Here is a 26926-nt window from a genome sequence, read left to right as displayed (position 1 = left end):
AACTTTAAACGTAAATGGACTAAATGCTCCAATCAAAAGACATCCTGTGGCTGAATGGATAAAAAAACATGACCCATATATATGCTGTCTACAAGAGACCCACCTCAGAACAAGGGAATCACACAGACTGAAAGTAAAGGGATGAAAAAATATCTTTCAGGCAAATGGAAATGAAATAAAAAGCTGCTGTAGCAATACTTATATCAGACAAAATAGACATCAAAGTGAAGGCCATAACAAGAGATAAGGAAGCCCACTTCATAATACTAAAGGGATCAATACAACAAGAGGATATAACTCTGATAAACATATATGCACCCAATGCAAGAGCACCAAAATGCATAAAAAAAACTCCTGGAAGATATCAAGGGTGAGATCAACAACAATACAATCATAGTAGGGTATTTTAATACACCACTGAAATCACTGGATAAATTCTCTAGACAAAAAATCAGCATAGAAACAGCAATCCTAAATGACTCACTAGATCAGAAGGACTTAATTGACATCTTCAGAACATTTCACCCCAAAGACGCAGAATATATGTTCTTCTCAAGTGCACATGGGACATTTTCAAAAGTAGGTCACATATTGGGTCACAAGCAAAACTCTTCAAATTCAAGAAGATTGAAATCATACCAAGCATCTTCTCAGACCACAATGGCATATTATTAGAAATAAACTACAATAAAAACAACCCAAAACACTCAAACACTTGGAAGCTGAATAGCATGTTATTAAATATTGATTGGGTTACCAATGAGATCAAAGAAGAAATTAAAAACATCCTGGAAACTAATGACAATGAAAACACAACAATCCAAAACTTATGGAATACAATGAAAGCAGTCCTGAGAGGTAAGTTTATAGCTCTACAGGCCTATCACAAAAAAAAAAAAAAAAATCCAAGAAGAAATGGTAGTAAATCATCTAACTCTAGATCTCAAAGAATTAGAAAGAAAGCAACAAGAAAAGCCCAGAGTGAGCAGAAGGAAGGAGATAATAAAGATTAGAGTAGAGATCTGAGAGAAACCAAGATGGCGGCATAGGTAAACATCAGAAATTGCTGCCTCCCACAACAAATTCAAAAATACAACTAAAAGACAAAACAGACATCACCCAGAACTACAGGAAGGCTGGCTGAGTGGAAATTCTACAACTAGAAGGAAAGAGAAAAGCACACTGAGACTCAGAGGAGCTGCGGAAGTGGAGTGCAAAGGTACGGAGGCACACGCAGCAAGGGCTGGTGACTGAGGACGCGGCTGTCTTTTTGAGAGCTTGTTTGGAGGTTCTAGCAGGGGAGCGCAGCTACTCGTATACCCTTGACCGAAGACCGGTCCTCTCCTCGGGGGGGAAGGTCGTCCTCTTCGACCGAGCGCGCAGCTTCGGGACGGACGCACATGGATCGGTGAGGGAGGAGGGGGACACCCGCCTAGCCAGCCAGATCAGCCGAATCAACCCTGGCGATCAATGGGGTGACAGATGTCGCAGCCAGATCGCCCTCACATCCCGCGGCTGTCTTTTTGAATCAGGAGGGAGTCACAAGCCCCCGACTACTCTGAACCCCAGTTCCAGGTGAGTCTCTGGGGACACGGACTCCTGCAGGGAGAGACTGGATGGTCTGGCGGTGGGCAGAACTCGGAACTCGAGGGCGGCTTTCTCTCGGAGGTGCTTGCAGCAATTACCAGGACACTGAGACGCGGGGCCCCTTAGGGCAGGGCTGAGGATCAGCCATAGCTGCTTGCTCTGCCCTGTTGATTCCCTGAGACCCCGCCCCACCAAAGCTGCAGCAGAGGCTTTTGCATATGAATGCCCTGGCCCTTTGCAATCTAAAATTACCTAACAAACTGCAGCTGGGCCAGAAAGAACTTCCAAGAGAAGGCCCAAGGCCCCACAGCAGCTTGCATTGCTTCACAGCTGGGCCTCATTTGGGCACCTCCAAACACCAAACAAGGAAGGGAAATTTGCAGATTTCTTCATAGCTCCTGTTGGGTAGCCTCACACAGAGGCTAAATTAGCACCTCCTTAGATCCAAGATCCAGTGTGCCCAGTGGTCAGAGTGGGACCATCCAGATTACAACTCCTCAGATACATAAGGGACACACTCAGGGGGCAGACTCAGTGAGCACCAAAGCCCCACTGAAGCAAGTCTTGCCCCATAAGGGTGTCTTCAGCACAGAAGTTCTCCCACTGTAGACACAGCTGATTTCCACAGCCAATTGTCCTGGAGGTCAATTCCTCCCAGTGATACCTACAACAATCAAGGCTTAACTACAACAAGACTCTGCACAAAGCCCACAAAGGGGTGTACCAAGAGTGTCCACCTCAGGTAATTGGGGAGGATGAGCCACTGGGCCATATAAGAAAACCTAGCACACAAAGCCACTCTACCAACACAGGGAAGCATAAAAAATGTGGAGACAAAGAAACAGGACACAAATGACAGAAATGGAGGAAAGCAAACTACTGGATATAGAGTTCAAAACCACACTTTTAAGGTTTTTCAAGAATTTTCTAGAAACTGCCAATAAACTTAATGAGACCCTCAAGAAATCGAGTGAAACCCTCGAGGTTGTGATAAAGGACCAACTAGAAATTAAGCATACACTGACTGAAATAAAGAATATTATACAGACTCCCAATAGCAGACTAGAGGATCGCAAGAATCAAGTCAAAGATCTGAAATACGAAAAAGCAAAAAACACCCAACCAGAAAAACAAAATGAAAAAAGAATCCAAAAATACGAAGACAGTGTAAGGAGCCTCTGGGACAGCTTCAAGCGTACCAACATCCGAATTATAGGGGTGCCAGAAGAAGAGAGAGAGCAAGATATTGAAAAACTATTTGAAGAAATAATGACAGAAAACTTCCCCTACCTGGTGAAAGTAATAGACTTACAAGTCCAGGAAGCGCAGAGAACCCCAAACAAAAGGAATCCAAAGAGGACCACACCAAGAGACATCATAATTAAAATGCCAAGAGCAAAAGACAAAGAGAGAATCTTACAAGCAGCAAGAGAAAGACAGTCAGTTACCTACAAGGAAATATCCATACGACTGTCAGCTGATTTCTCAACAGAAACTTTGCAGGCCAGAAGGGAGTGGCAGGAAATATTCAAAGTGATGAATGCCAAGAGCCTACAACCAAGACTACTTTATCCAGCAAAGCTATCATTCAGAAGTGAAGGCCGGATAAAGAGCTTCACAGATAAGGAAAAGCTAAAGGAGTTCATCACCACCAAACCAGTATCATATGAAATGCTGAAAGGTATCCTTTAAGAAGAGGAAGAAGAAGAAGAAGGTAAAGATACAAATTATGAACAACAAATACACATCTATCAACAAATGAATCTAAAAATCAAGTGAATAAATAATCTGATGAACAGAAGAAACAGGTGATTATAATAGTATCAGGGGCATAGAAAGGGAGTGGATTGACTATTCTTGTGGGAGAAAGGGGTGTGGAGGATGCGGGAAGAGACTGGACAATAATCGTGCACCTATGGATGAGGACATTATGGGGGGGGTTGAGGGCGGAGGGTGGGGTGGGAATAGGGTAGAGGGGAGCTATGAGGGAAAAAAGAGGAACAACTATAATAATCTGAACAATAAAGGTTTAATTAAAAAAATAAAAATAAAAAAATGATTAGAGCAGAAATAAATGACATAGAAACCAAAAAACCAACACATAAAATCAATGAAACCAAGAGCTGGTTCTTTGAAAGGATAAACAAGATATATGAACCTCTAGCCGGGCTCACCAAGAAACAAAGAGAGAGGACCCAAATAAACAAAATCAGAAATGAAAGAGAAGAAATAACAACAGACCTCACAGAAATACAAATGATTGTAAAAATATACTATGAACAACTCTACTCTAACAAACTAGACAACCTGGAGGGAATGGACATATTCCTAGAAAAATGCAACTTTCCAAAGTTCAAACAGGAAGAATCTAAAAATCTCAATAGGCCAATTACTATGGAAGAAATTGAGGCAGTCGTCAAAAAAGCTTCCATCAAACAAAAGCCCAGGGCCAGACGGCTTCACAGAGGAATTTTACCAAACATTCAAGGAAGAATTAAAACCTATCTTCCTCAGACTATACCTAAAAATTCAAGAGGAAGGAACACTTCCAAGCTCATTCTGTGAAGCCAGCATCACCCTAATACCAAAACCAGATAAAGACAACACAATGAAAGAGAATTACAGGCCAATATCCCTCATGAACACAGATGCCAAAATCCTCAACAAAATCTTAGCAAATCAGATCCAGCAGTACATCAGAAAGATCATACACCATGACCAAGTAGGATTTATCCCAGGGATGCAAGGATGGTACAATATCCCCAAATCAATAAGCGTGGTACATCACATAAACAAATTGAGAGAGAAAAAACACATGGTCATATCACTTGATGCAGAAAAAGCATTTGACAAAATCCAACACCCATTTTTGATAAAAACTCTCAGCAAGGTGGGAATAGAAGGATCATACCTCAACATAATAAAAGCCATATATGACAAACCCACAGCCAACATCATACTCAATGGACAAAAACTAACACCATTTCCCTTGAGAACAGGAACAAGACAGGGATTCCCACTCTCACCACTCCTGTTCGACATAGTACTGGAAGTATTAGCCATTGCAATTAGACAAGAAGAAGAAATAAAAGGCATCCAAATTGGAAAAGAAGTAAAACTGTCCTTATTCACAGATGACATGATATTTTACATAAAAAACCCTAAAGACTCCATCAAAAAACTATTAGACTTAATAAATGAATTCAGCAATGTACCAGGACACAAAATCCGCCCCAAGAAATCTATGGCATTTCTATACACCCATAGTGAACTTACAGAAAGAGAGACTAAAAAAGCAATCCCATTTACCATCGCACCAAAAATATTAAGATACCTAGGAATAAATTTAACTAAAGAGGTAAAAGACCTCTACTCATAAAACTACAGGAAGTTGAAAAAAGAGATAGAGGAAGACATAAACAGATGGAAGAACATACCATGTTCATGGATTGGTAGAATCAACATCATTAAAATGTCCATACTACCCAAAGCAATCTATACATTCAATGCACTTCCCATTAAAATACCAACGGCATATTTCACAGACCTAGAAGGAACTCTCCAAAAAATTCATCTGGAATAAAAGAAGACCCCGAATAGCTGCAGCAATCCTGAGAAAGAAGAACAAAGTAGGTGGGATCTCAATACCAAATATCAAGCTGTATTACAAAGCCACTGTTCTCAAAACTGCCCGGTACTGGCACAAGAACAGAAATATAGATCAATGGAATAGAACAGAGAGCCCAGAAATCGACCCAAACCAATATGTTCAATTAATATTTGACAAAGGAGGGAAGAACATACAATGGAGTCAAGACAGTCTCTTCAATAAATGGTGTTGGGAAAATTGGACAAATACATGCAGAAAAATGAAACTAGATCACCAACTTACACCATAAAAAAAAAACACCTCAAAATGGATAAAGGACTTAAATGTAAGATGGGAAACCATAAAAATACTAGAGGAATCCAAAGGCAACAAAACCTCAGACATATGCCAAAGCAATTTCTTCACTGATACAGCTCCTAGGGCATTGAAAACTAAAGAGAAAATAAACAAATTGGACTACATCAAAATAAAAAGCTTCTGCACAGCAAAAGAAACCATCAACAAAACAAGAAAGCCCACTGCATGGGAGAATATATTTGCCAATGTTATCACTGATAAGGGTTTAATCTCCAACATTTATAGGGAACTCTTACAACTTAACAAAAGGAAGACAAACAATTCAATCAAAAAATGGGCAAAGGACCTAAATAGACACTTTTCAAAAGAGGACATTCAGAAAGCCAAGAGATATATGAAAACATGCTCAAAATCACTAATCATCGGAAAGATGCAAATCAGAAAAATGAGGTATCATCTCACACCTGTCAGAGTGGTTATCATCAACAAATCAACAAAGGACAAGTGTTGAAGAGGATGCAGAGAAAAGGGAACACTCGTGCACTGCTGGTGGGAATGCAGACTGGTGCAGCCACTGTGGAAGACAGTATGGAGTTTCCTCAAAAAGTTAAAAATGGAACTCCCATTTGACCCTGTGATCCCACTTCTAGGAATATATCCCGAGAAACCAGAAATACCAATCAGAAAAGATATATGCATCCCTATGTTCATAGCAGCACAATTTACCATAGCTAAGATTTGGAAACAGCCTAATTGCCCATCAGCAGATGAATGGATTAGAAAACTATGGTACATCTACACAATGGAATACTATGCTGCTGTAAAAAAGAAGGAATTCTTACCATTTGCAACAGCATGGATGGAACTGGAGAGCATTATGCTAAGTGAAATAAGCCAGTCAATGAAGGAAAAATACCACATGATCTCACTCATTTATGGATAATAAAGACCATTATAAACTGATGAACAAAAATAGGTACAGAGGCAGAGCAGCATCGAACAGACTGTCAAACTACAGCGGGAAGCCCAGGGAGGGTTGGGGGGGGGTAAGAGATCAACCGAAGGACTTATATGCATGCATATAAGCATAACCAATGGACACAAGACACTGAGGGGTAGGGGAGGCCGGGGGAATGTCAAGGGGAGGGGGAAGGAGACATACGTAATACTCTTTGTAATACTTTAAGCAATAAAACAAAATTTTAAAAAAAGATTTTCCATGAAATTGCAATTCATTGTACTGTCCTATTTCCATTAGCATGGATAACTGGGAGCTGATGGTATTCTCATTAGTCTTTAGTATGAGTCCATGGGGAAATCCTTTTACAGAAAAGCTGCTTGGTTCGTAAAACCTGACTTGAATATGTCTCTGGCTAAAATCATCTCTTACATGTCATACGGCAAAGGATTTTGTGCAAAATCCTTGCATGTTGAGGTTACCAATAAATTTTATTTTCCTTATACTGATATGTACCTTTTGAATGTTTAACAATGGACATCTATTTTAAAAATCAGAAAAAAAATGTTAATATAAAGTTTGCTTAAGGCATCTGATAATTGAAAATCCATTCTACTAGACATATTAAACCTCAGTTGTTTTTCCATGTTCTAGCCTTCTATTAACTTAGACCATGTAAAGGTAAAGTACCTGGACCACATTTCCTTAGCACTTGTTGAAAGACCTTTATTGAGTTAAAATTATTTTTTCTTCTATGAAAACAAGATTTCAGATAATGCCTTTTTACACCAAGAATGTGCTTCATTCAAACATTCCATGATCAATACAGATTGAGTACGTAGGCAATGGGAAATAGATCCCTGTGGATGAAACTGTAATTTTCTCTTGCCAACAAAGTTTCTCTTTTTATCCTTCCAGGAAGCACAAGTCAAATTAGAGTGCTAATACTATAATGTACCAAATCAGGTGTTAAAGATATCTACTCTTTCTATTTTCTTCAGATGGCCTCTATTTTGTTTCATCTTCAAAAACATTATCTTACAATTATTATTTCACATATAACCTGTATCTAAAATTTTGTATAAGCAAACAGGTTATAAATCTGTTTTTAATATTTTTATTTCTTTTAGAGAGGAAGGGAGGGGGGACAGAAACATCAGTGATGAGAGAGAATTATCAATTGACTGCCTCTTGCACGCCCCACACGGGATCGAGCCCACAATCCAGGCATGTGTCCTGACCATGAATTGAACCATGACCTTCTGTTTCATAGGTTGGCGCTCAACCACTAAGCCATGCTGGGTGGGCTAGGTTATAAATCTTAAATGAATGGAATACTCTTTGCAATGATCTTGTGACAAAGTCCAGGTGTTCTGTAAGTACCTAAAGTCAGAGCCTTTGGCTTCCCTTGTTTCACCTCTCCATCTCCTATTCTGGCATCCTTTAGTTTGCTGTCCCGAAAGTAAGAATTCCGTTTTGTTTATATGTAGAGAATTTTTAGTTCAGATAGCATACATGACTCAACCAATACCACACAGCAAGCAACAGAACTGACCAAAAACCAGGTCTCCTGACTTAAAGCACAGTCTTCTTTCCATTAAACTCTGAGGACATTCCAATTCTACTGAGAAGTCAGAGAAATATAAGAAGCATGGACATAAAGGCACATATTTTAAACCTTCCTCACAGATTTCCTTTGACTTACCTTATTTAGATTTATGTATAACTTTAGTTGTAGTCTTTGTCTTTTAATTCCCATATGGTATATTGTCCCTTTTGGGAATTCTGGTTACAAGGCTTTTTATTCACTAATTTGGATCATCTCTTATGTGTTAACTGGGAGTCCTATGATATCTAAGCCATATGCAACAGACTAGGCTTCTATTTCACCAAATAAACCAGCTTCTTCACATAATTGCTAGAGGAAAATTGGTGTAGTCAACAGAACACTGAATTTGGAGACCTGAGTTTTAGTTCTGGTCCAAGCTTGAACTTGTTTTCTTTCCTTGTACAAAGTCACCTGCCTTAATTGGTTTTCAAGTGTCTCATCTAAAAATAATGGGATTATATAACTTGGCTTTAAAAAGAGTTACTCTAGCCGAAACCGGTTTGCCTCAGTGGATAGAGCATCAGCCTGCAGACTGAAGGGTCCCGGGTTCGATTCCGGTCAAGGGCATGTGCCTGGGTTGCGGGCACATCCCCAGTGGGAGATGTGCAGGAGGCAGCTGATCGATGTTTCTCTCTCATCGATGTTTCTAGCTCTCTATCTCTCTCCCTTCCTCTCTGTAAAGAATCAATAAAATATATTTAAAAAAAGAGTTACTCTAATAGATACCACTTACTAAAAACTAACTATGTGTCAGTCACTGTTGCAAGGCAGTTGGTGTCCACAATATCATTTATTGTTCAAATGCCCATGTTGAGTGTCATTATGCTTTTATTTATCCCACTGTACTGATAAGAAAACTAAAGCTGGAGACATTAAGGGACATTCACAAAGCAAAAAAGCCATGGAGTTGGGCTTTTGACCTAAGTGGACTCCAGAGCCTCTCTCTACATCCAACCCCACTGCCTCTCCAACACACACACACAAAAATAATTAAGAAAGTACTTTGAAAAGCATTAAGCTTATAAATTTAAGGTATTGTTCCTTTCTTCTATTTCCACCTATTTACATTTCTGAGACATGAATATTCTATTATCCAATAATCACCTCAAATGTCAAAGTTAGGATCTGGATACAGAAAACTCAAATCTGTTTTGTTGGATTAACAATAGACAGAGAAACTTTTGGTAGGTTCCATAAGGCCATGCTTTACATGTCTGAAAATTTTCTAAGTATCTTTTTCCTTCCCTTACATCTTTTGGTGGCTTTTCCTTCCTGAAAACTCCTTTCATTTTCAGCCAAATGTGGATGTTGGAGGCTTTTCTCCCAAAGAGATAGATTAGTGAGAATCTAGTCCCTTGAAGATCCAGCTAACTCACCTAATAAATCAAGAATGGACTCTGGGAAGACCAACATAGCAGCCAACAGGACAGCAGGGAGGGAGAGAGTGTGACAGAGTAAATGAGTAAGAGGCTTATGTGTGGACATGTGTGGTGTGTGTAAGGGTGAGTGAGGGACAGTTAGATATCACAGGAGTCCTGGGGACTGGCAGATAGGGCTCTCCTAGACAGGGAGCCCTGCTACTGTGGCAGACACTCCCAGGCCAACATGTGGAGCCCACGCCACCTTGTAGAGGGGAGAAGCAGAGGCCAGGAGTGCAGCCACACCAATACCCAGACTGACCTTGGACACTACCCCCGGACCTTTGCAGGGATTTGCTTGCCAGCCATAACTTACGTAGGACCACCACAGTGCTCTGGCAGTGAGGGGGTGCAGGACCTTGTGGGCTCCCAGACTTTTGCAGTGAGTGCTTGCCAGAGAGACCTCCTAAGCTGTGCCTCCTCACTAGAGCCTGGACCCAGTGTCCCAGGGTCCCACACTTCAGGTCCCCACATAGTGAGTGCAAGACAGGGTGTACCCCACTCTCCAGCCCCAGAACAGAGCTGTTGCCTGGCACACACTTCATCCTTGGCCCAAAGACAGAGCTGCTGGTGCAACCCGGTGTGCCTAGCCACAAATCACAGGATAATGATTCAAGTGCACTGCCAGAGGGATGTACGGTGCCAACCTGCCTTGGGTGTCAGGGCTTCACAGTGAATTACATGTTCTGGGCCCTCACAGGGAGTCTCACACCAGAGGAACTGTGCATGTGCCCCTGCCGACCCCAAGTATCTGAAATGGACAACTGAGAGACCAGAGCTGTGGAAGAAGGGGTTACAACTCAGAGCAGAGACAATAAAGGTGTGAAACTCAAAAGAGACACAGACTTTGGGCTAGCGAGTCCTGGACCATGGCTTCAATCTCTCAGACCCCAAGTAGGGTGGCCTGGGCCAGAAAGAGACAGAAAAAAAAATGATGAGCCAAAGAAACAATGCCCAAAGGAAAGAAAAGGATGAATCACCAGAAAAGGAACTAAATGAAATGAAGGCAACCAGTATCTCAGAGAAAGAATTCAGAGTAATGGTCATCAAGATGCTAACACTTCTGGATGAGAAATTCAGCAACATAGGTAAAAATCAAGAGGGAATGGAGAATGATATAGCTGCAATAAAGAACACTATGGAAGGTTTCAAAAGTAGACTAGAAGAAGCTGAGGACCAAATCAGCAAGATAAAAAAAAAACAACAACTAGAAAGCAGGAGGAGAGTTTAAGGGAGCTTTGGGACAACATGAAATGAAGCAACAAGCACAAATAAGGGTGCAAGAAGGACAAGAGGAGGAGAAAGGATTAGAAAACCTATTTGAAAAAATAATGGCCAGAAACTTCCTTGACTTGTTGAAAAAAAATGTCACACAAGCACAGAGAGTCCCAAAAAGATGAATCCAAAAAAGACCCTCACCAAGACACGTCGTAATAACAATGGCAAACATTAACAACAAAGATATAATCTTAAGGGCTGCAAGAGAGAGACAGAGAGTGTTACCTACAAGGGATCTCCCATTAGACTATCAAGTGATTTCTCAACATAAACACATCAGGCCATAAGGGAATGGGATGAGGTATACAAAGTGATGCAAAGCAAGGGAATCAATCCAAGAATAATCTATCCAGCAAGGTTATCATTCAAAATTGAGGGGTAAATCAGGAACTTCACAGACAAAAAAAGGCTAATGGAGTTTATTACCACCAATCCAGAAATGCAATAAATGCTACAGGAACTGTTGTAAACAGAAGGAAAAGAAAGAGAAGAAGGAACACAGGCATAAAGAATAAAAATGGCTACAAGCAAGTAATTATCAATGATAATTTTAAATGTAAATGGATTATATGCTCCAATCAAAAGATATAGGGTGGATGAATTAATAAGAAAACATGAACCATATATATGCTGCCTATAAGAGACCCACCTCAGGACAAGGGACTCATACAGACTGAAAATGAAGGGATGGAAACAAATTGTCAGGCAAATGGAAATGAAATAAAAGCAGGAGTAGCAATACTTATATCTGACAAAATAGACATCAAAGTGAAGGCCATAACAAGAGAAAAGGAAGGCCACTTCATAATTCTAAAGGGATTGATACAACAAGAGGATATAACTCTGGTAAACATATATGCACCCAATACAGGAGCACCCAATTACATTTAAAAAATAAAGAAATAAAATTAAACAACAAACAAACTTCTGGAAGATATCAAGGGTGAGATCAACAGCAATACAATCACAGTAGGGTACTTTAATACCCCATTGACATCGCTGGATAAATCCTCCAGACCAAAACAACAACAACAACAACAACAACAAAAAACAGCAATCCTAAAAGACTCACTAGATCAGATGGAACTAATTGACATTTTCAGAACATTAAATCCCGAAGCTATGGGATATACATTCTTCTCAAGTGCACATGGGACTTTTTCAAAGATAGACCACATATTATGACATAGGCAAAGTCTCTTCAAATTCAAGAAGATTGAAATCATAACAAGCGTCTTCTCAGATGAAATGGCATAAAATTAGAAATCAACTACCATAAAAAAATCAAACACATGGAGGCTAAATAGCATGATATTAAACAATGATTGGGTTACCAAAGATATCAAAGAAGAAATAAAAAAAATCCTGGAAACAAATGACAATGAAAACACAACAATCCAAAATCTATGGGAAACAGTGAAAACAGTCCTGAGAGGGAAGTTCATAGCACTACAGGCCTATGTCTAAAAACAAGAAAAATTGGTAATAAATCATCTATCCCTACAACTTAAAAAATTAGAAAGAGAGCAACAAGAAAAGTTCAGAATAAGCAGAAAGAAGGAAGTAATAAAGGTCGGAGTGGAAATGACAAAGAGACAAAAAATCAAACACAAAAAAAATCACAAAAGGTAAATAGAACCAAGAACTGGTTCTGTGAAAGGATAAACAAGATTGATGAGCCTCTAGCCAGGCTCATCAAAAAGCAAAGAGAGAGGACCCAAGTAAACAAAATCAGAAATGAAAGAGGGGAAGTAACAACCAACACCACAGACATACAAAGGATTGTAAAAAAAAAAAAATACTACAAACAACTGTTTTCCAACAAACTGGACAAACTATATGAAATGGAAATATTCCTAGAAAAATACAATCTTCCAAAATTCAATCAGGAAGAATAAAAGAATCTGAATAGGCTCATAACTATGGAAGCAATTGAAGCAGTAATCAAAACATTTCAGGAAACAAAAGCCCTGGTCAGATGGCTTCACAGGGGTGTTTTACCAAACATTCAGAGAATGAAAACCTACCTTCCTCAGACTATTACAAAAAATTCAAGAGGAAGGAACACTTCCAAGCCCTTTTTATGAAGCCAACATTACCCTACTCCTGAAACCAGATAAAGACACTACAAAGAAAGAGAATTATAAGCCAATATCCCTGATGAACATAGATGCTAAAATCCAGCATTACATTAGAAAGATCATACACCATGACCAAATGGGATTTATTCTGGGGATGCAAGGATGGTACAATATCCACAAATCAATAAATGTGATGCATCACATAAACAAACTGAGAGACAAAAATCACATGATCATATAAATCAATGCAGAAAAAGCATTCAACAAATTCCAACACCCTTTCTTTTTTTAAAAAAAATATATATTTTATTGCTTTCAGGGAGGGAGAGGGAGAGAGAGATATAAACATCAATGATGAGAGAGAATCATTGATCAGTTGCCTACTGCACGCTCCCCACTGGGTATCAAACCTGCAACCCAGGCATGTGCCCTTGACCAGAATAGAACCCAGGACCCTTCAGTCCACAGGGCGACACTCTATCCACTAAGCCAAACTGGCTAGGGCTCCAACATCCTTTCTTGATAAAAACTCTCAGTAAAGTGGAAATAGAGGGATCATACCTCAACATAATAAAAGCCTTATATGACAAACCTACAGCCAACATCATACTCAATGGGCAAAACCTAAAATCATTTCCCCTAAGAACAGGAACAAGACAGGGCTGCCCAGTTTCACTACTCCTATTCTACTCAGTACTAGAAGTGCTAGCCATAGCAATCACACAAGAAGGAATAAAAGACATCAGAACTGGAAAGGAAGTAAAAGTTTCATTATTCACTGATGAAATGATACTGTACATAGAAAACCCTAAAGATTCCATCAAAAAACTACTTGATTTAATAAATGCATTTGGAAACATAGCAGGATACAAAATGAACACCCATAAATCTATGGGATTTCTATACGCCCATAATGAACTCACAGAAAGAGAAACTAAAAAAACAATCCCATTTACCATTGAAAAACAAGTTAAGATACCTAGGAATAAACTTAGCTAAGTATGTAAAAGACCTGTACTCAGAAAACTACAGGATGTGGAAAAAAGAGATAGAGGAAGATATAAACTAATGTAAGAATATACCATGTTCATGAATTGGTAGAATCAACGTCATTAAAATGTCCATACTACCCAAAGCAATCTATAGATTTAACACAATCTCCATTAAAATACCAATGGCATATTTCACAGACCTAGAACAAACTCTCCAAAAATGTATATGGACTAAAAAAAGACCCAGAATAGCTGCAGCAATCTTGAGAAAGAAGAACAATGTTGGAGAGATGACAATACCAGATTCCAAGCTATATTACAAAGCCACTGTTCTCAAAACACAAAACACCATGGTACTGGTCAAGAACAGACACATAGACCAATGGAACAGAACACAGAACCCTGAAACCGACCCAAACCATTATGTTTAATTAACATTTGACAAAGGATGCAAGAGCATACAATGGAGTTAAGACAATATCTTCAATAAATGGTGTTGGGGAAATTGGACAGATACTTGCATAAAAATGAAACTTGACCACCAACATACACCATACACAAAAATACGCTCAAAATGGATAAAAGACTTAAATGTAAGACAGGAAACCATAAAAATCTTAGAAGAATACATTGGCAGCAAAATATCAGATATAGCTCATAGCAATATGTCTCCTGGGACAATGAAAATGAAGGAGAAAAATAAACAAATGGGACTACAACAAAATAAAAAGCTTCTGCACAGAAAAAGGAACCATCAACAAAACAATAAGAAAACCCACTGCATGGAGGAACGTATTTGCCAATGTGACATATGATAAGGGTTTAATCTCCGAAATTTATAGGGAACTCATACAACTTAACAAAAGGAAGATAAACAACCCAATCAAAAAATGAGCAATGGACCTAAACGGATACTTTTCAAAAGAAGACATAAGAAAGGCCAAGAGACATATGAAAACATGCTCAAAGTCACTAACCATCAGAGATATGCAAATCAAAACGAGAATGAGGTGCCATCTCACACCTGTCAGAATGGCTGTCATCAAGAAATCAACAAATGACAAGTGCTGGCAAGGATGTGGAGAAAAGGGAACCCTAGTACACTGGTAGTGGGAATGCAGACTGCTGCAGCCTCTGTGAAAAACAGTATGGACTTTTCTCAAAAAATCAAAAATGGAACTCCCATTTAAGCCAGTAATCCCATTTCTAGGAATATATCCCAAGAAATCAGAAATACCATTCAGAAAGAATATATGCATCCCTATGTTCATAGCAGCACAATTTACCATAGCTAAGATTTGGAAACAGCCTAAGTGCTCATCAGCAGATGAGCAGATTAAAAAACTGGTACATCTACACAATGGAATACTGCACTGCTGTAAAAAAGCAAGAACTCTTACCATTTGCAACAGCATGGATGGAACTGGAGAGCATTATGCTAAGCAAAATAAGTCAGTCAGATATAGATAAGTATCACATGATTGTGCTCACTTGTGGAATATAATGAACAACATAAACTGATGAACAAAAATAGATCCAGAGACAGTCATTGAACAGACCGTCAAACTTCAGGAAGGCTGTGGAGGGTGGGAGGTGGAGGAGAGTTCAACCAAAGAACTTGTATGCATATAACCATAGTCAATGGACACAGACAATGCGGGAGGGTGAAGGCTGGGGCTGGGGGCGGGACAGACTGGGAGAGGACAATAGGTGGAAAAGGTACATATATAATACTTTCAACAATAAAGAATATACAAAAATGGACTCTGTGACGTAAATGAGAAATTCCTCCCCCTCTAGATCCTGTGCCAGAGGTGGCACAGGATGGTCAAGTCAAAATAACTGAATATTCCTAACAACTCAGTTCTTCCAAGTCACTTTGATCAATAGTTCATTACCTAAGTTACAACTGCTGGAAGAAGCAAACACTTCATTCTATTTGTCCCATATTTGCATGAATATTATGCACTAAATGTTACACTCCTTTGAACTTCAAAAGAGTTATTGGCCTCTTTTACTAGAACTTTAACAACACAGCATAATGGAGCTACAGAAAGACATTTTCCCAGTTAAAGACTTCAAACCTTGCTGATTCTGAACAGTAACAAACTTTTATATAAGGCACAAATGGCTCATTCATCGACTGAAATGCACCATCAATATTTCCTGGGTTCCTGAGCCTGTCTTCCCTCCTAGGAGCACAACTGTAATGATGTCTACTTAGCTGCTAGCAAGTGGCAGCACCCACCTCAACATTTCCTTGTGAAAACAGCTTTCCTCAAATATAGCATTTTTTGCAGACCTCTTCAGATTTTACACCAACTGAATGAGTATCTTTAGCCATAATGGTGCCGCCCCCTTCATTCCACTTTTATATCCAAAATAGGAGGCAAACAAGCTACAGAGCACCTTCTTTGATTTAGAAGCTTATAATCTAACCATCCTGTAAATGATAAAAAACAAAACAAAACAAAACAAACAAAAAAACCCTTGTCTTTCTTGGGTAAAATGGTTATCTGGCAACAAGGAGCTACACTCACACATGTTTCCTGAAGTTTTTCTAAGTTACAAAGAAACAAAAGCCCCTCTTTTGCCTTCTTACACTCTCATACCTACCCTTCTATAGAATACATGTGGAATGAGATATTCTTTTAAAGGGTTTTTCTTCTACATAAAAGTAATTCTTGCCAATTGTGAAAACTTTGGAACAACTAGAAGCACAAAAATAATATTCATGAACCTACTACCAGAGATAAAAGAAAATTGGTTCCCTATTACACACCATACATGATTATAAATTTCATATGAAATAAAGAACAATGGTAAAACCCCAAATTATATAAGCAGTAGAACAATATATAAGAATATGGAGTTTAAAAGACACTCGTAGAAATAAAAAGAAATCCAGAAGCCACATGAAATGAATGACAGCTCTGGCTACACAAAAAATTAAAATTCTTTGTGAGAAAATACAACTTAAAGTTTAAAGCCAATGGCAGATGGGGAAAATGATATTTGAAATGCAAAAAGTGAATGAGAAAATTTGAAATAACAAAATGGTAATAAGTAAACTTTTACAAACCAATAAGACAAGCAACCCAACTGAAAAATATGCAATTCACTGAAGAAATACAATTGGATTAAAAAATAACTGAAAGGATGCTCCAGTAAGAGGAAAATATCACATCAAAACTGAAATGTGGTTTTTCCTATTAAACTTGTCCTAAAATCCAAGATTAATAATACTTTTGGTAAAATAATTAGAAATGAGAACTCATACAAAGATAGTGGGAGTATAAATTAATACAACTGTTGTGGAGGAAAATTTGACAGTCCTTAGAAGATTAAAACTGAACATAAACGTTGACCTAACAATTCCTCACAAGTACTTACCTAACTGCCTAAAGGTGTTCATTAATGCCTTATTTGTAATAGCAAAACCTGAAAACAACCTAAATATCTACAAATAGGGACTGGTTAAATAAACCATGGCACACTTACACAACTGGAAACTGAAGGCATTAGAATGAATATGGTACTTTTATATTGCAATGTTCTGACAATGGAAGGATGTCCTAGACACATTGCTGAATAAAAACAAGTTACAGAAAAAGACACATGTCCCATTTTTGTAAAAGAAAACAGTCTATGAACACATAAATGTATTTTCATAACACAGAGAAAAGAGTTTGGAAGAACACATCACACGCAAACTGTTAGTAATGGCTAGCTTGGGGGTTTGGGATGGGAGTTATGGGATACATATTCTCTACAAATCTGAGATACTAGATACTTTCATAGTGTTTTGTAAAGTAAGTATTATTAATTTTATAATATGAAAATGTTAAAATAAGTTAATATAAGTATTTTCCATGGCTATCAAATTTTCAATAAGCACATTTTAATGGTTGCATGATAGTACATTACATGTCCATTCACCAATGGATTTATACTTCCACTGTTAGAGCTGCAGTATAAAGCTCTGCGCATGCAGTGTGTGTGTGTAGTGGGGGCAACATACATAGGGCAAATGCTTTGAGATTTCCCCTTTAGTAGAGAGAAGTTTGCATATGTCTTTGAGATAGTTAGCTTGGTGTGGCCACAAAGAATGATGCTGAATGGCTCATTCAGGGAATGACCATGACCTTGCCTTCATCCTCTGATTAAAAGCCTGAAACACCAGACCAAAACTGGTGCCCTAGGCCATGTGTTACATAATCATTTTGACACCAACTGAATATCAAAAGGGCTTGGGACAAATTCATAGGCAGTAGGAAACATTAAAAAGTTACAGTTTTTGGTCTGTAAATAGTTTTTAAGTTGCATTTTTCTTTGTTTTTTCAACTAAGCTCTACATCACATGGGCAATATTCTTCAATCTTTCATAAATATGGAAGGCTTCCCAGAAGAGTTGCTTGTTTTCCCCATGATGCCATCAGTAACAGGCTATAAGGGAAGTTTCTTCCTAAGAGAGAACGGAATTTAAGCCCAGCTGATTGTGGGCTGAGCTGAGCTGAGAATGAATAGAAAACTTTTTTTATCAAGTCCCCTTAAATCAAGGGGACAACTTCTAGAAAAGGAGGGATCTGATGGAGTATATCGAAGTGGAAGAGGAAGGAGTTTAAGGAATACATGGGGAGAGGTTGATCCAAGCTTCCTTGCTAAGGTTGTGCCCTGCTAAGTTTGCTCCTATGGCCCAATCATACTAGATATCACTATACATCATTCATATTTAAAAACCTAATAAAATCATTATTTTTCCCAATAAAAAGGCTAAGTTTACTCTGAAAATCATAGCAGTACAGAAACACACAAAACAATGGAATAGGTTTGTTCCTCCTTTCAACAAATCTCATGCCTAATATATGTAACTTATGCTAATAGAGGAGATAAATGTTTAAATGATGGACTTTGGATACTAATTCAGCTCCTACCAAGATATTTTCACAGTTCCCTCTTATGAATAAGTTCATTGGAGCAGAGAATGCCCTTTTTGGACCAGTTCCACTTTGTGCTTCTTTTGATGCAGCCAAAAAAGGGAACTACAGCTATGGCTTTTCTTGAAAATTTGGAGCAAGTGTCCAGCTCAGAGGTGGCTGCAATTGGCCCAAAGAAGCTGAGGCTCATACTGTGTGAAGGCAGCAGAAAGCTCCTAACAAGAGCAGAGAAGTCAATGGTTACTCATAAATCTCCCAAATGTGGCGGCAATGAGGGTTAATTAGCTCCACTTCCTGCCACTCTGTTCTCTCCAACATGTTAGCCCATCATACGGATCGCTGATTTTCTAGAAATATTCCCTGGCTTTGCAGGGAATTATTCCTTTCGATAAATGGCATCCAATTTGCTCACGGTCCCTGGAATCTCAATTTCCTCAAAGGATTTTTCATCTGAATCCAGCTCATGTGAAGGCTTTTTCCTTCTTTATTTTCTGCATAAGGGAATAGGCAAAGCCCACTTTAGTTTTTCTTTCTTTCCCGTTATTCTTTTTCATACACTGAAAACCTTTGCTGAAGAGTCTGAAATTTGAGAAAAATCCAGCTCAACTGTCAGATATTTCTAGAGTTACGTAAAATGGAATGAGATTCGTACAGTTTAAAACAGGAAAAGGAAAATAGGCTAATGTGTCATGTGTACTATGAGATGAAAACTATATGATAATCAGAAAAACAGCCCCAAATTTAGTTGGCCTGATTCAAAACTCTTATTCTCTTATCAATTCATGCATAAACCAGTAACAATCACTTTCTTCTCTTAGAATAATGGCATGGCCACAATTGGGCTACATCACATTCAACACAGATTATAACCACATTTTCAAAAAAATTACAAAAAAAGCATCCTGTTTTTAAAACTTGAGACACTTACGTTTTACTTGCTCTGTTTTGCTTCCTTCTAGGAAAAGAAAGAACAGCAACAAGGTAAAGATGTATTTTATTCCTCCCATTTTCCACTTATTTCTCATTTTGGCCACTGCAAAAGGCAACTCAAAACTTCCAGGGTCTGGTGTAGTCAAGCTGTTGGGAAGAAAACAGAAAGACTTTAGAAAGATCCTTTGAAAGTGACGGAGATCACTGATGCTTAGTGTTTCTAATGTGCTGGGGGGAAAAAAGAACTTTGGAGAATTTACATAAGTGCAAGCATTGTTTTCCTGTGTAAGAAATAGAACCTGCCTCTCCTGTCTTGCAAAGACGATGAACATGCATTTCTATCCAATGCTAAGTCAAGTCGTAGGGAAATAAAAATAAATTTTAAAATCTCATTTCTAAGGGAATTAAAGTTGATTTCTCAAGAGATTTTCTTTGGGGTAAAAAGGGAAACGGGGGTTTGCAAAACAGCTACTTTGGCAAACTAGATAAAAATGATAGGCATGAGACCCAAACAATTTCTGAAAGTTAACTAATCTTATCTTCAAGACTTCTGTTTTATTAATACTTCAGGGATGCGGCACAAAGTTCAGTGTTTCTCCTATGTCCTCCATTGGATCTATAAGGCTCTTCAGTTTGGCTTACTTATGTTGGAAAACATAGATGTAATTAGCAAATGGATGCAATTAAATACCTGAATGGCTAGGGCATATTGTGAAATGGAAATGTAAAAAGGGTCACTTTTCAGAAAATGTAGGCAAAATTAAATAGTTAATGTGTTACATTACACCACCACGCAAAAGAACATTATAAAGCAACTACAACTCTTAAAAATGTGAGACTTACATTTCCAGTCTAAGGGGTAGAAATCTTAAATCTTTTGAGCCTTCAAACAGAGAAAGTTTGCTACAGCTCATATCCAGTCACAGGTCATTTCCATAGGCTTTAGAGTTTGCAAAACTCTTCCAATTGGTGATTTGAAAATATTTAAATACTTGAGAAACATCATATTTCAATCTGGGCTTAACCCTGGACGGTAACTCAGCTCATTGAACTTTTCAGAGGATCCAACCTAAATACCTAGTATAAAGAGCTGGAAGAAATACAAGATGATCATTCTGGAGAAGTAAATTGTCTTTGGGCTGTGATATGGATACCACAGCTCCTACTTTAAATGCTCTGAAGTTGTCCAGATATTTGAAAATCCATTTATGCATATAATAACCAAAGGATAACTAATCATAGAGAATAATTTGTGTCATCAGCCAGAATTTTCCATACCATTCTGCCTTCTTTACCTCCTCCCTGCTCCTTAAACAAGAACTAAATTGTCCTCAGACATATTCCTAGCCTGTCAAAGGTATAGGTTCTGATGTCTTGGTCCCTCGGTGAGTTTGTGGTCCACCTTCAATCATTCATAATGTCTCTGTCTTCTAAGAACTACCAGGTTCCCCTGAAGCGAATCATTTGCATGAACAGTTGGGACGTTCTTTCTGAGTCTACTTTAATAAGCATACCCCCCAAATCTCCAAATGAGAAATATTTTTTTAAACCACTTAAATCCAATTTATCACAATCACATATGGATCTCAGGAAGTATTTCTCAAACCACAGTTTTCAGGTCTCCCCATGCAAGAACCAACAGGGTTGTTTTTCTTGTACAATGGTTGGGCGATTCAGTGAACAGTAGCATTGCTTCATAACTCATGCTGGCAAGAAAACGGCTCTTAGATTTTTTTTGCTTTTCTTGGGTCCCAACTAATGTTATGAGCAAATAGAAAAGTTGGTGACGAGAGAGCAATTAATCTCTTTTGCTGTTCCTGTCATCTTTGTGGCCTCCCAGGCTGTGATGTAGAACATCAGAAAACTAATCGCTTTATAAATCTTCACTTTTGATTTACAAGATCCTGGAGTCCTGCCTTTGTATTCTGTGCAGAAATATAAACTAAGCAGAGTTCCCTTCCAGGTCTCCTCACCATTCAATTTCTCTTATCCATTTTATTTTTTCTTTTGTGGGAGCAGGGTGGTGCAAGACATTTGTTGGGACTGTAGCAATAAACACAAGCAAGCATTGCTCAGCAAACATGCCGAGTCTTTCACTTGCAAAGAGCCAAACTGTCCTTAATTTTTCAAATTATACTTTGACCCAGTTAACTGGAGTTATTTCTGCATTAACTCTCTGCTTCACACAGGCTATGCCATTGAACTTGCACTGGTTCTTTTACAGGTTACTTAAAAATGTAGCCATTGACATGTTTTGGGGAGATCCAAGCCACAGCAAGAAAACAACAAAGAAAATGAAACTCTGCAACTGACACTGGGGAGGGGAGAGGGAGACTGAGCTTTATAAGACAAAAAGAAACATGTTAGAACCTAAAGAAATGTGTAGATTAAGATGCCATGAAACAAGCATTTGCATTGTTCATTTGCATCAAGCAAAGGGCCCAAGGTCTCCTTGCCCAGCTATAACTGCAAGGCAGTCTGAGCCATCAAGTTGACAGGAGCCTGTCCATTTTCAGAAGAGGTCTCCTGGGTAGAACAGAACCAAAGAGACATTCTCAGAGGAAGAAAGGGCTGAGCACATGTCAGCCAGTTCTTCAGGTCCAGTCCCACAGCATCTCTAATCCTTACTGAGAGGCTTGACAGACCTTGTAATCTCACATTCACTATCATCTGTGGGATAGCCCCCGGGTTAGCAATTCTCTTTCGGACAATAGGACAATAGGAAGACACTGCAGTCTCAGACAGTGATGGCTAACATCCTCTCCCCACTCTACCTCCCAAAAAGAAAAGCTCAGTTCACTGAAAAATGGCAGTTCTAGCCCAGGTGACACTTTTCAGAGTCAATGCCTTCATTGCTACTTACTATTGACAAACAATGGCTTGCAAAACATCTTGTTATAATTTCATTTTATTCCCAACAATAATCTCAAGCTCCCTTGAGCCTACAGAACTCAATTGCCCATTTTCATAGAGGTAGTGGCAGGGCCAGAGGGACTACAAGGCAGGCTTTCCAGGCCCTGGCAATACTGGATTGCTTCCTGAGCCTAGCATCTCAAACTCTGACCCCAGTTGTTTAGGTTGGAAAATGAGGCAACTGTCCAGAGGCTAGAGGGCTAGAGGAATCTCTCTCTCTCTCTCTCTCTCTCTCTCTCTCTCTCTCTCTCTCTCTCTCTCTCTCTCTCTTCCCCTGTTTCATTAACTTTAGCACATATTAATCTCCCACTGGTCCAGGGCACTTCAGCAAGTGAGAAAAAAGGCTCTGGACAAATGGGATAACTAAGGAGATTCCAGAACCCGTTAGGTAGCTTCCCATTTGGCCTCCAGAAGCACCAGAGCATGGAAATATGCAGGCTGAGTAGGGAGTGGAGAGTGGTGAGTTCGAATTCAGAATCCCCAACCTGCCTCTGGTCACGCACCCTGGGCCCCACCTCCACCCTGGCCGCTGGCAGCTGGAACCTAAATCGAGTTGAGGTGACAGATCGAGAGAGTTTGGGGCACCCTCTGGGAACTTTCAGGAGTGGCTCCGGCCAGCAGAAGATACTCCACCTGTGCAAAGGCTGGAAAGGAAGGTAGGGGAAGCAGAAGCCAGGCACTGCTCACTGACCTGTTCACTGGCTTCCTCTCTCTTCCACCGGTGCACGCGCTCCAAGCTCTCCCTGGCGCTCCTCTGAGATCTGTGGCTCGCAGGTTGTGGAGAGAGCTAGAGTGCGCGCGAGGGGGGCGGGGGGACCCAAAAGTGGGTGGGAGGAAAAACATCACCGCCCTCACACCACGAGGGAGCAGCGGTTCGCTGGACTCCTGGGGGCTGAGCCAAGGCTCGGGCGCCAGCAGCTCGGGGCCACCTGCCCGCCCGCCGCCTGCCGCCCGCCGCCCGCCGCCCGCTCCCTGCTCCCTGCTCCCCGCTTCCCGCTCCCCACTTGGCGTGCGTGGCCGCCGCTAGGCGCAGGCGGGAAATCTGCAAGCGCGCAGCCTCTGCCAGCCGGCACCCCTTCTCCACTCCGCACTATGGCTTTATTCCTGCTCCCCACACTGGAAAGTTAGGAAATCGGGAGAAAATGTGAGGCTCAGCCGGCGACTTTCCCATCACGCAGCGCCCCCACTGCACCCCCCTCGTCTGGCTAAGCAAGCTTTGGGGTCTTAAAGGGACCGCACATCTCCTCAGGCCCCTTCTTCCCCTCTGAGCAGGATGCACTTAGGCGCTCACTACCTCTTGCACCAACCTCAAAGACCCCAGCTACCCTCCGACTTTCCTGACTGGAAGCCTGCACCCCTCTCCTCTGGCATAAGAGCCTCTCTGGATGCATGCACCTGGTCTGGTCCTGAGCCATTGCACCAGGCACAGGATGAGTTGGCCCCCTGAATTATGTCCTAGCAAGCTGCTTATCGTTTGGAGGCCTTTCCCAAATCCCCATTGCAGTTAATGAAGTGATAAAGCTTGGTGTAGTTAAAGGCAGAGTGGAGATGGGGGTGCAGGTGGAGGAAGAGGGGACTTAGAAATCTGTTTTCTCCCACAAAGAGAGCTCCCAAACCCCCAAGGAAAGGAATACTATAAACATTAAGGGTCTTGAGGCAAACTTAGAGTGGCCCATAGCCTCCACTGTTTTAGTAGTCCCTATGATTTTGAGTTGGACAAGAACTCAACCCTGAAATTACAATAGCACTGCTGATGCCTTGAGACAGACTATTCCAAATTTGTGTTTATTCTGCAAGCAATATTTATAAAGAATTAGAAACTTCTAAGTCCTGAAAGTGCTGCCCTCACAGTACCCATTTATATTTTAAGTCCCTAAACTTGGGGGAGAGCTGCAGGGCTTTTTCCCATGACATGGAACTGGATAATATTGATATCCCTAACATTGGTGTACCATTTTATGACTTACAGAGTACTTTCATATAGATCACATTACTTTTTAAACTCTCACAGCAAACTATGAATTACCTGTGGCCTCAAATATTAGAGTTGGTGGGGACCATCTGGACCATTCAGCCTAACCTTTTCATGTCACAGTAGAGGAAATTTATGGGGGCGGGGGTGACAGGGAAGTGATGTATCCAAAGTCATATAGCTAGTAAATGATAAATTTGAGATTCCAACACATATTTCCTGACATTCAACCCATTGCTCTCTGGTTTTTTATCTCTAACCTATAGATAAGGAAATTGATGCTCAGTGAAATTGTGGCTTGCCAAAAATACACATATCAAGAAAAGAGAACAAAGGAAAATTAAAGCAAGAATAATTGTCCCAGGAAGTAACCTCCTTTTTCCTTTCTACAAAAGTGTTAATATCACCCAACTAGCCCCTGCATTGCTGGAGATGTTTATTTCACTGTTAACAAAGAAAGTGGGGCCCTTTCTGAAATGTTGCCTTCAGGGCGGAAAATGTCTAGCTTCATTCTGCTGCTTGGGTAGCCATACATTGCCACATGCATTCAATTTGTGCTGTAGTATATTAGTTTGAGCTTGCTGATTTGTTGCCTTATAACTGTTCAGATGCCATTTAATGCACTGATTTTTTGTCTCACTGGACTGTGAGTTCTTCAAGGGCAAGGACTGGTTGTTCAATGTCCTTTTTGTTTGCATCCCCCAACCCTTGTCATCTACTCCTGACCTGCTTAGAGAGTATTCAGGAAAATGGGTTTCAGGAGCCAGCCTGGGACAAACATGGATCCTATTATTTGAAATCTGTAGACTCATCTATTTGGCTACAACCACTCGCTTTCCTTGCTTAATGTAGTATGTATTCTGATTATAGCATAGCAAACCATCCCAAAAGCTAGTGGCTTAAAAGTTTAAAATTACTTATTATGATCAAATAATGGTTCTTTTCAACCAGGCAGTTTTTGCTTAAGATCTCTTATATACTTGACAATTGTGTAAGGGTGCTGCTGGAATTCTCTGAAACATTTTTCATTAGTGTAAATGCTGGTGGTCCTTGTATTAGTTCCAGTCTTAGTTTCTGAACTGGAAACTCCAATTTGGGTGAGTCTTAAGCTAGACTTCCTACTAGGTCTTATTCAAACTAAACTTATGATTATCTCCATGCCTTATTTTATTTATTAAATGGGCATTAGAGCATATAGTTCATACTCATTTAAAAAGCTTTTATTTCAAGATAATTGTGGATTTACATGCCATTAAGAAAAATTAAGAAGAATCCCAAATATCCTTCATCCTCAATGGTAACATCATGCATAACTATAGTAAAACATCACAAACAGGAAACTGACAAAGATATAATCTATCCACCTTATTCCAATGTCACCAGTTTTACATACACTCATTTGCTTCTGTGTATCACTCTATGAAATTTTATCACATGTGTAGGTTTACGTGACCACTACAGTCAAAGTATTGAACAGTGCCATCACCTTAAGGATTTACAGTGCTTATTTTTTTTATATACCTATTTCTTCTCTCCCTCTTCTCACTCCTTGGCAACTGCTAAAGTGTTCCCCATGCCTATAATTTTGTCATTTCAGAATAAAGTATACAGAAAAATAGTCAATAATATTTTGATAACTATGTATGATGCCTGGTGGTTAATAGAGTTAACTGGAGGGATCACTTCTTAAATTATATCAATGTCTACCCACTATGCTGTATACATAAAGTAACATTGCATGTCAACTCTAATTGAAAAAAAATAAAAATTTTAAAAAGTGGTTCTGGTCCAAATCGCAGAATATGTGGACATTATAGTCACCCCTTCCATGACCACATCACAATTACAACTAGCCCTAGCTAGTTTTGTTCAGTAGATAGAGCATTGGCCCGTGGACCAAAGGGTCCCAGGTTCGATTCCGGTCCAGAGCACTACTTTGGTTGCAGTCTCCTCCCTGGCCTTGGCTCTGGTCAAGGTATGTGCAAGAGGCAAACAATTGATGTTTTTCTCTCACATTGATGTTTCTCTCTGTCTTTCCCTCTTTCTTCCACTCTCTCCACTCTCTCTAAGAGATCAATGGAGAAACATCCTCAGATGAGGATTAACAACAACAACAACAAAAATACAACTAAATAATAGAACAATAAATGGGAATAGCACCTGAAGACTAGATGAATAGAAGTTCTATAACTAAGGACATAAAGAAGAAGCCACATAGAGACTGGTGGGAAGGGAGAGATGTGAAAACAGCTGGTACCACTCTTACATGTGGCAATTGAGAATCTGGCAGGATATCTCAGCTGCAGAGGTCTCCTGGAGGAGTTAGGGGTCTCAGCCACATGCA

General features: G+C 39.7%; 1 protein-coding gene across 5 annotated transcripts in view; it reads right to left on the bottom strand.

Annotated features, from left to right (window-relative positions):
• Positions 1 to 23529, bottom strand: part of CHRDL1 (chordin like 1) — a 212419-nt gene extending 188890 nt beyond the window's left edge. For 2 of the 5 annotated variants that reach the window (XM_059678468.1, XM_059678469.1), the window contains exons 1-2: positions 23302 to 23529; positions 19696 to 19844 (exon numbers count right to left, since the gene is read on the bottom strand). In XM_059678468.1, coding sequence (XP_059534451.1) covers positions 19696 to 19844; positions 23302 to 23453 — 301 coding nt within the window. In that variant the 5' untranslated portion in view covers positions 23454 to 23529. Of the gene's footprint in view, positions 1 to 19695; positions 19845 to 20540; positions 20740 to 23301 lie in introns of those variants that run through there. The other 3 variants (XM_059678466.1, XM_059678467.1, XM_059678470.1) reach the window with 2 other exon arrangements.
• Between the last annotated feature and the right edge of the window lie 3397 nt (positions 23530 to 26926).

Source organism: Myotis daubentonii, chromosome X (genome assembly GCF_963259705.1).
Source record: "Myotis daubentonii chromosome X, mMyoDau2.1, whole genome shotgun sequence".
Classification (NCBI taxonomy): Eukaryota; Metazoa; Chordata; class Mammalia; order Chiroptera; family Vespertilionidae; genus Myotis; species Myotis daubentonii.
This window is presented reverse-complemented; position numbering and strand designations above follow the sequence as displayed.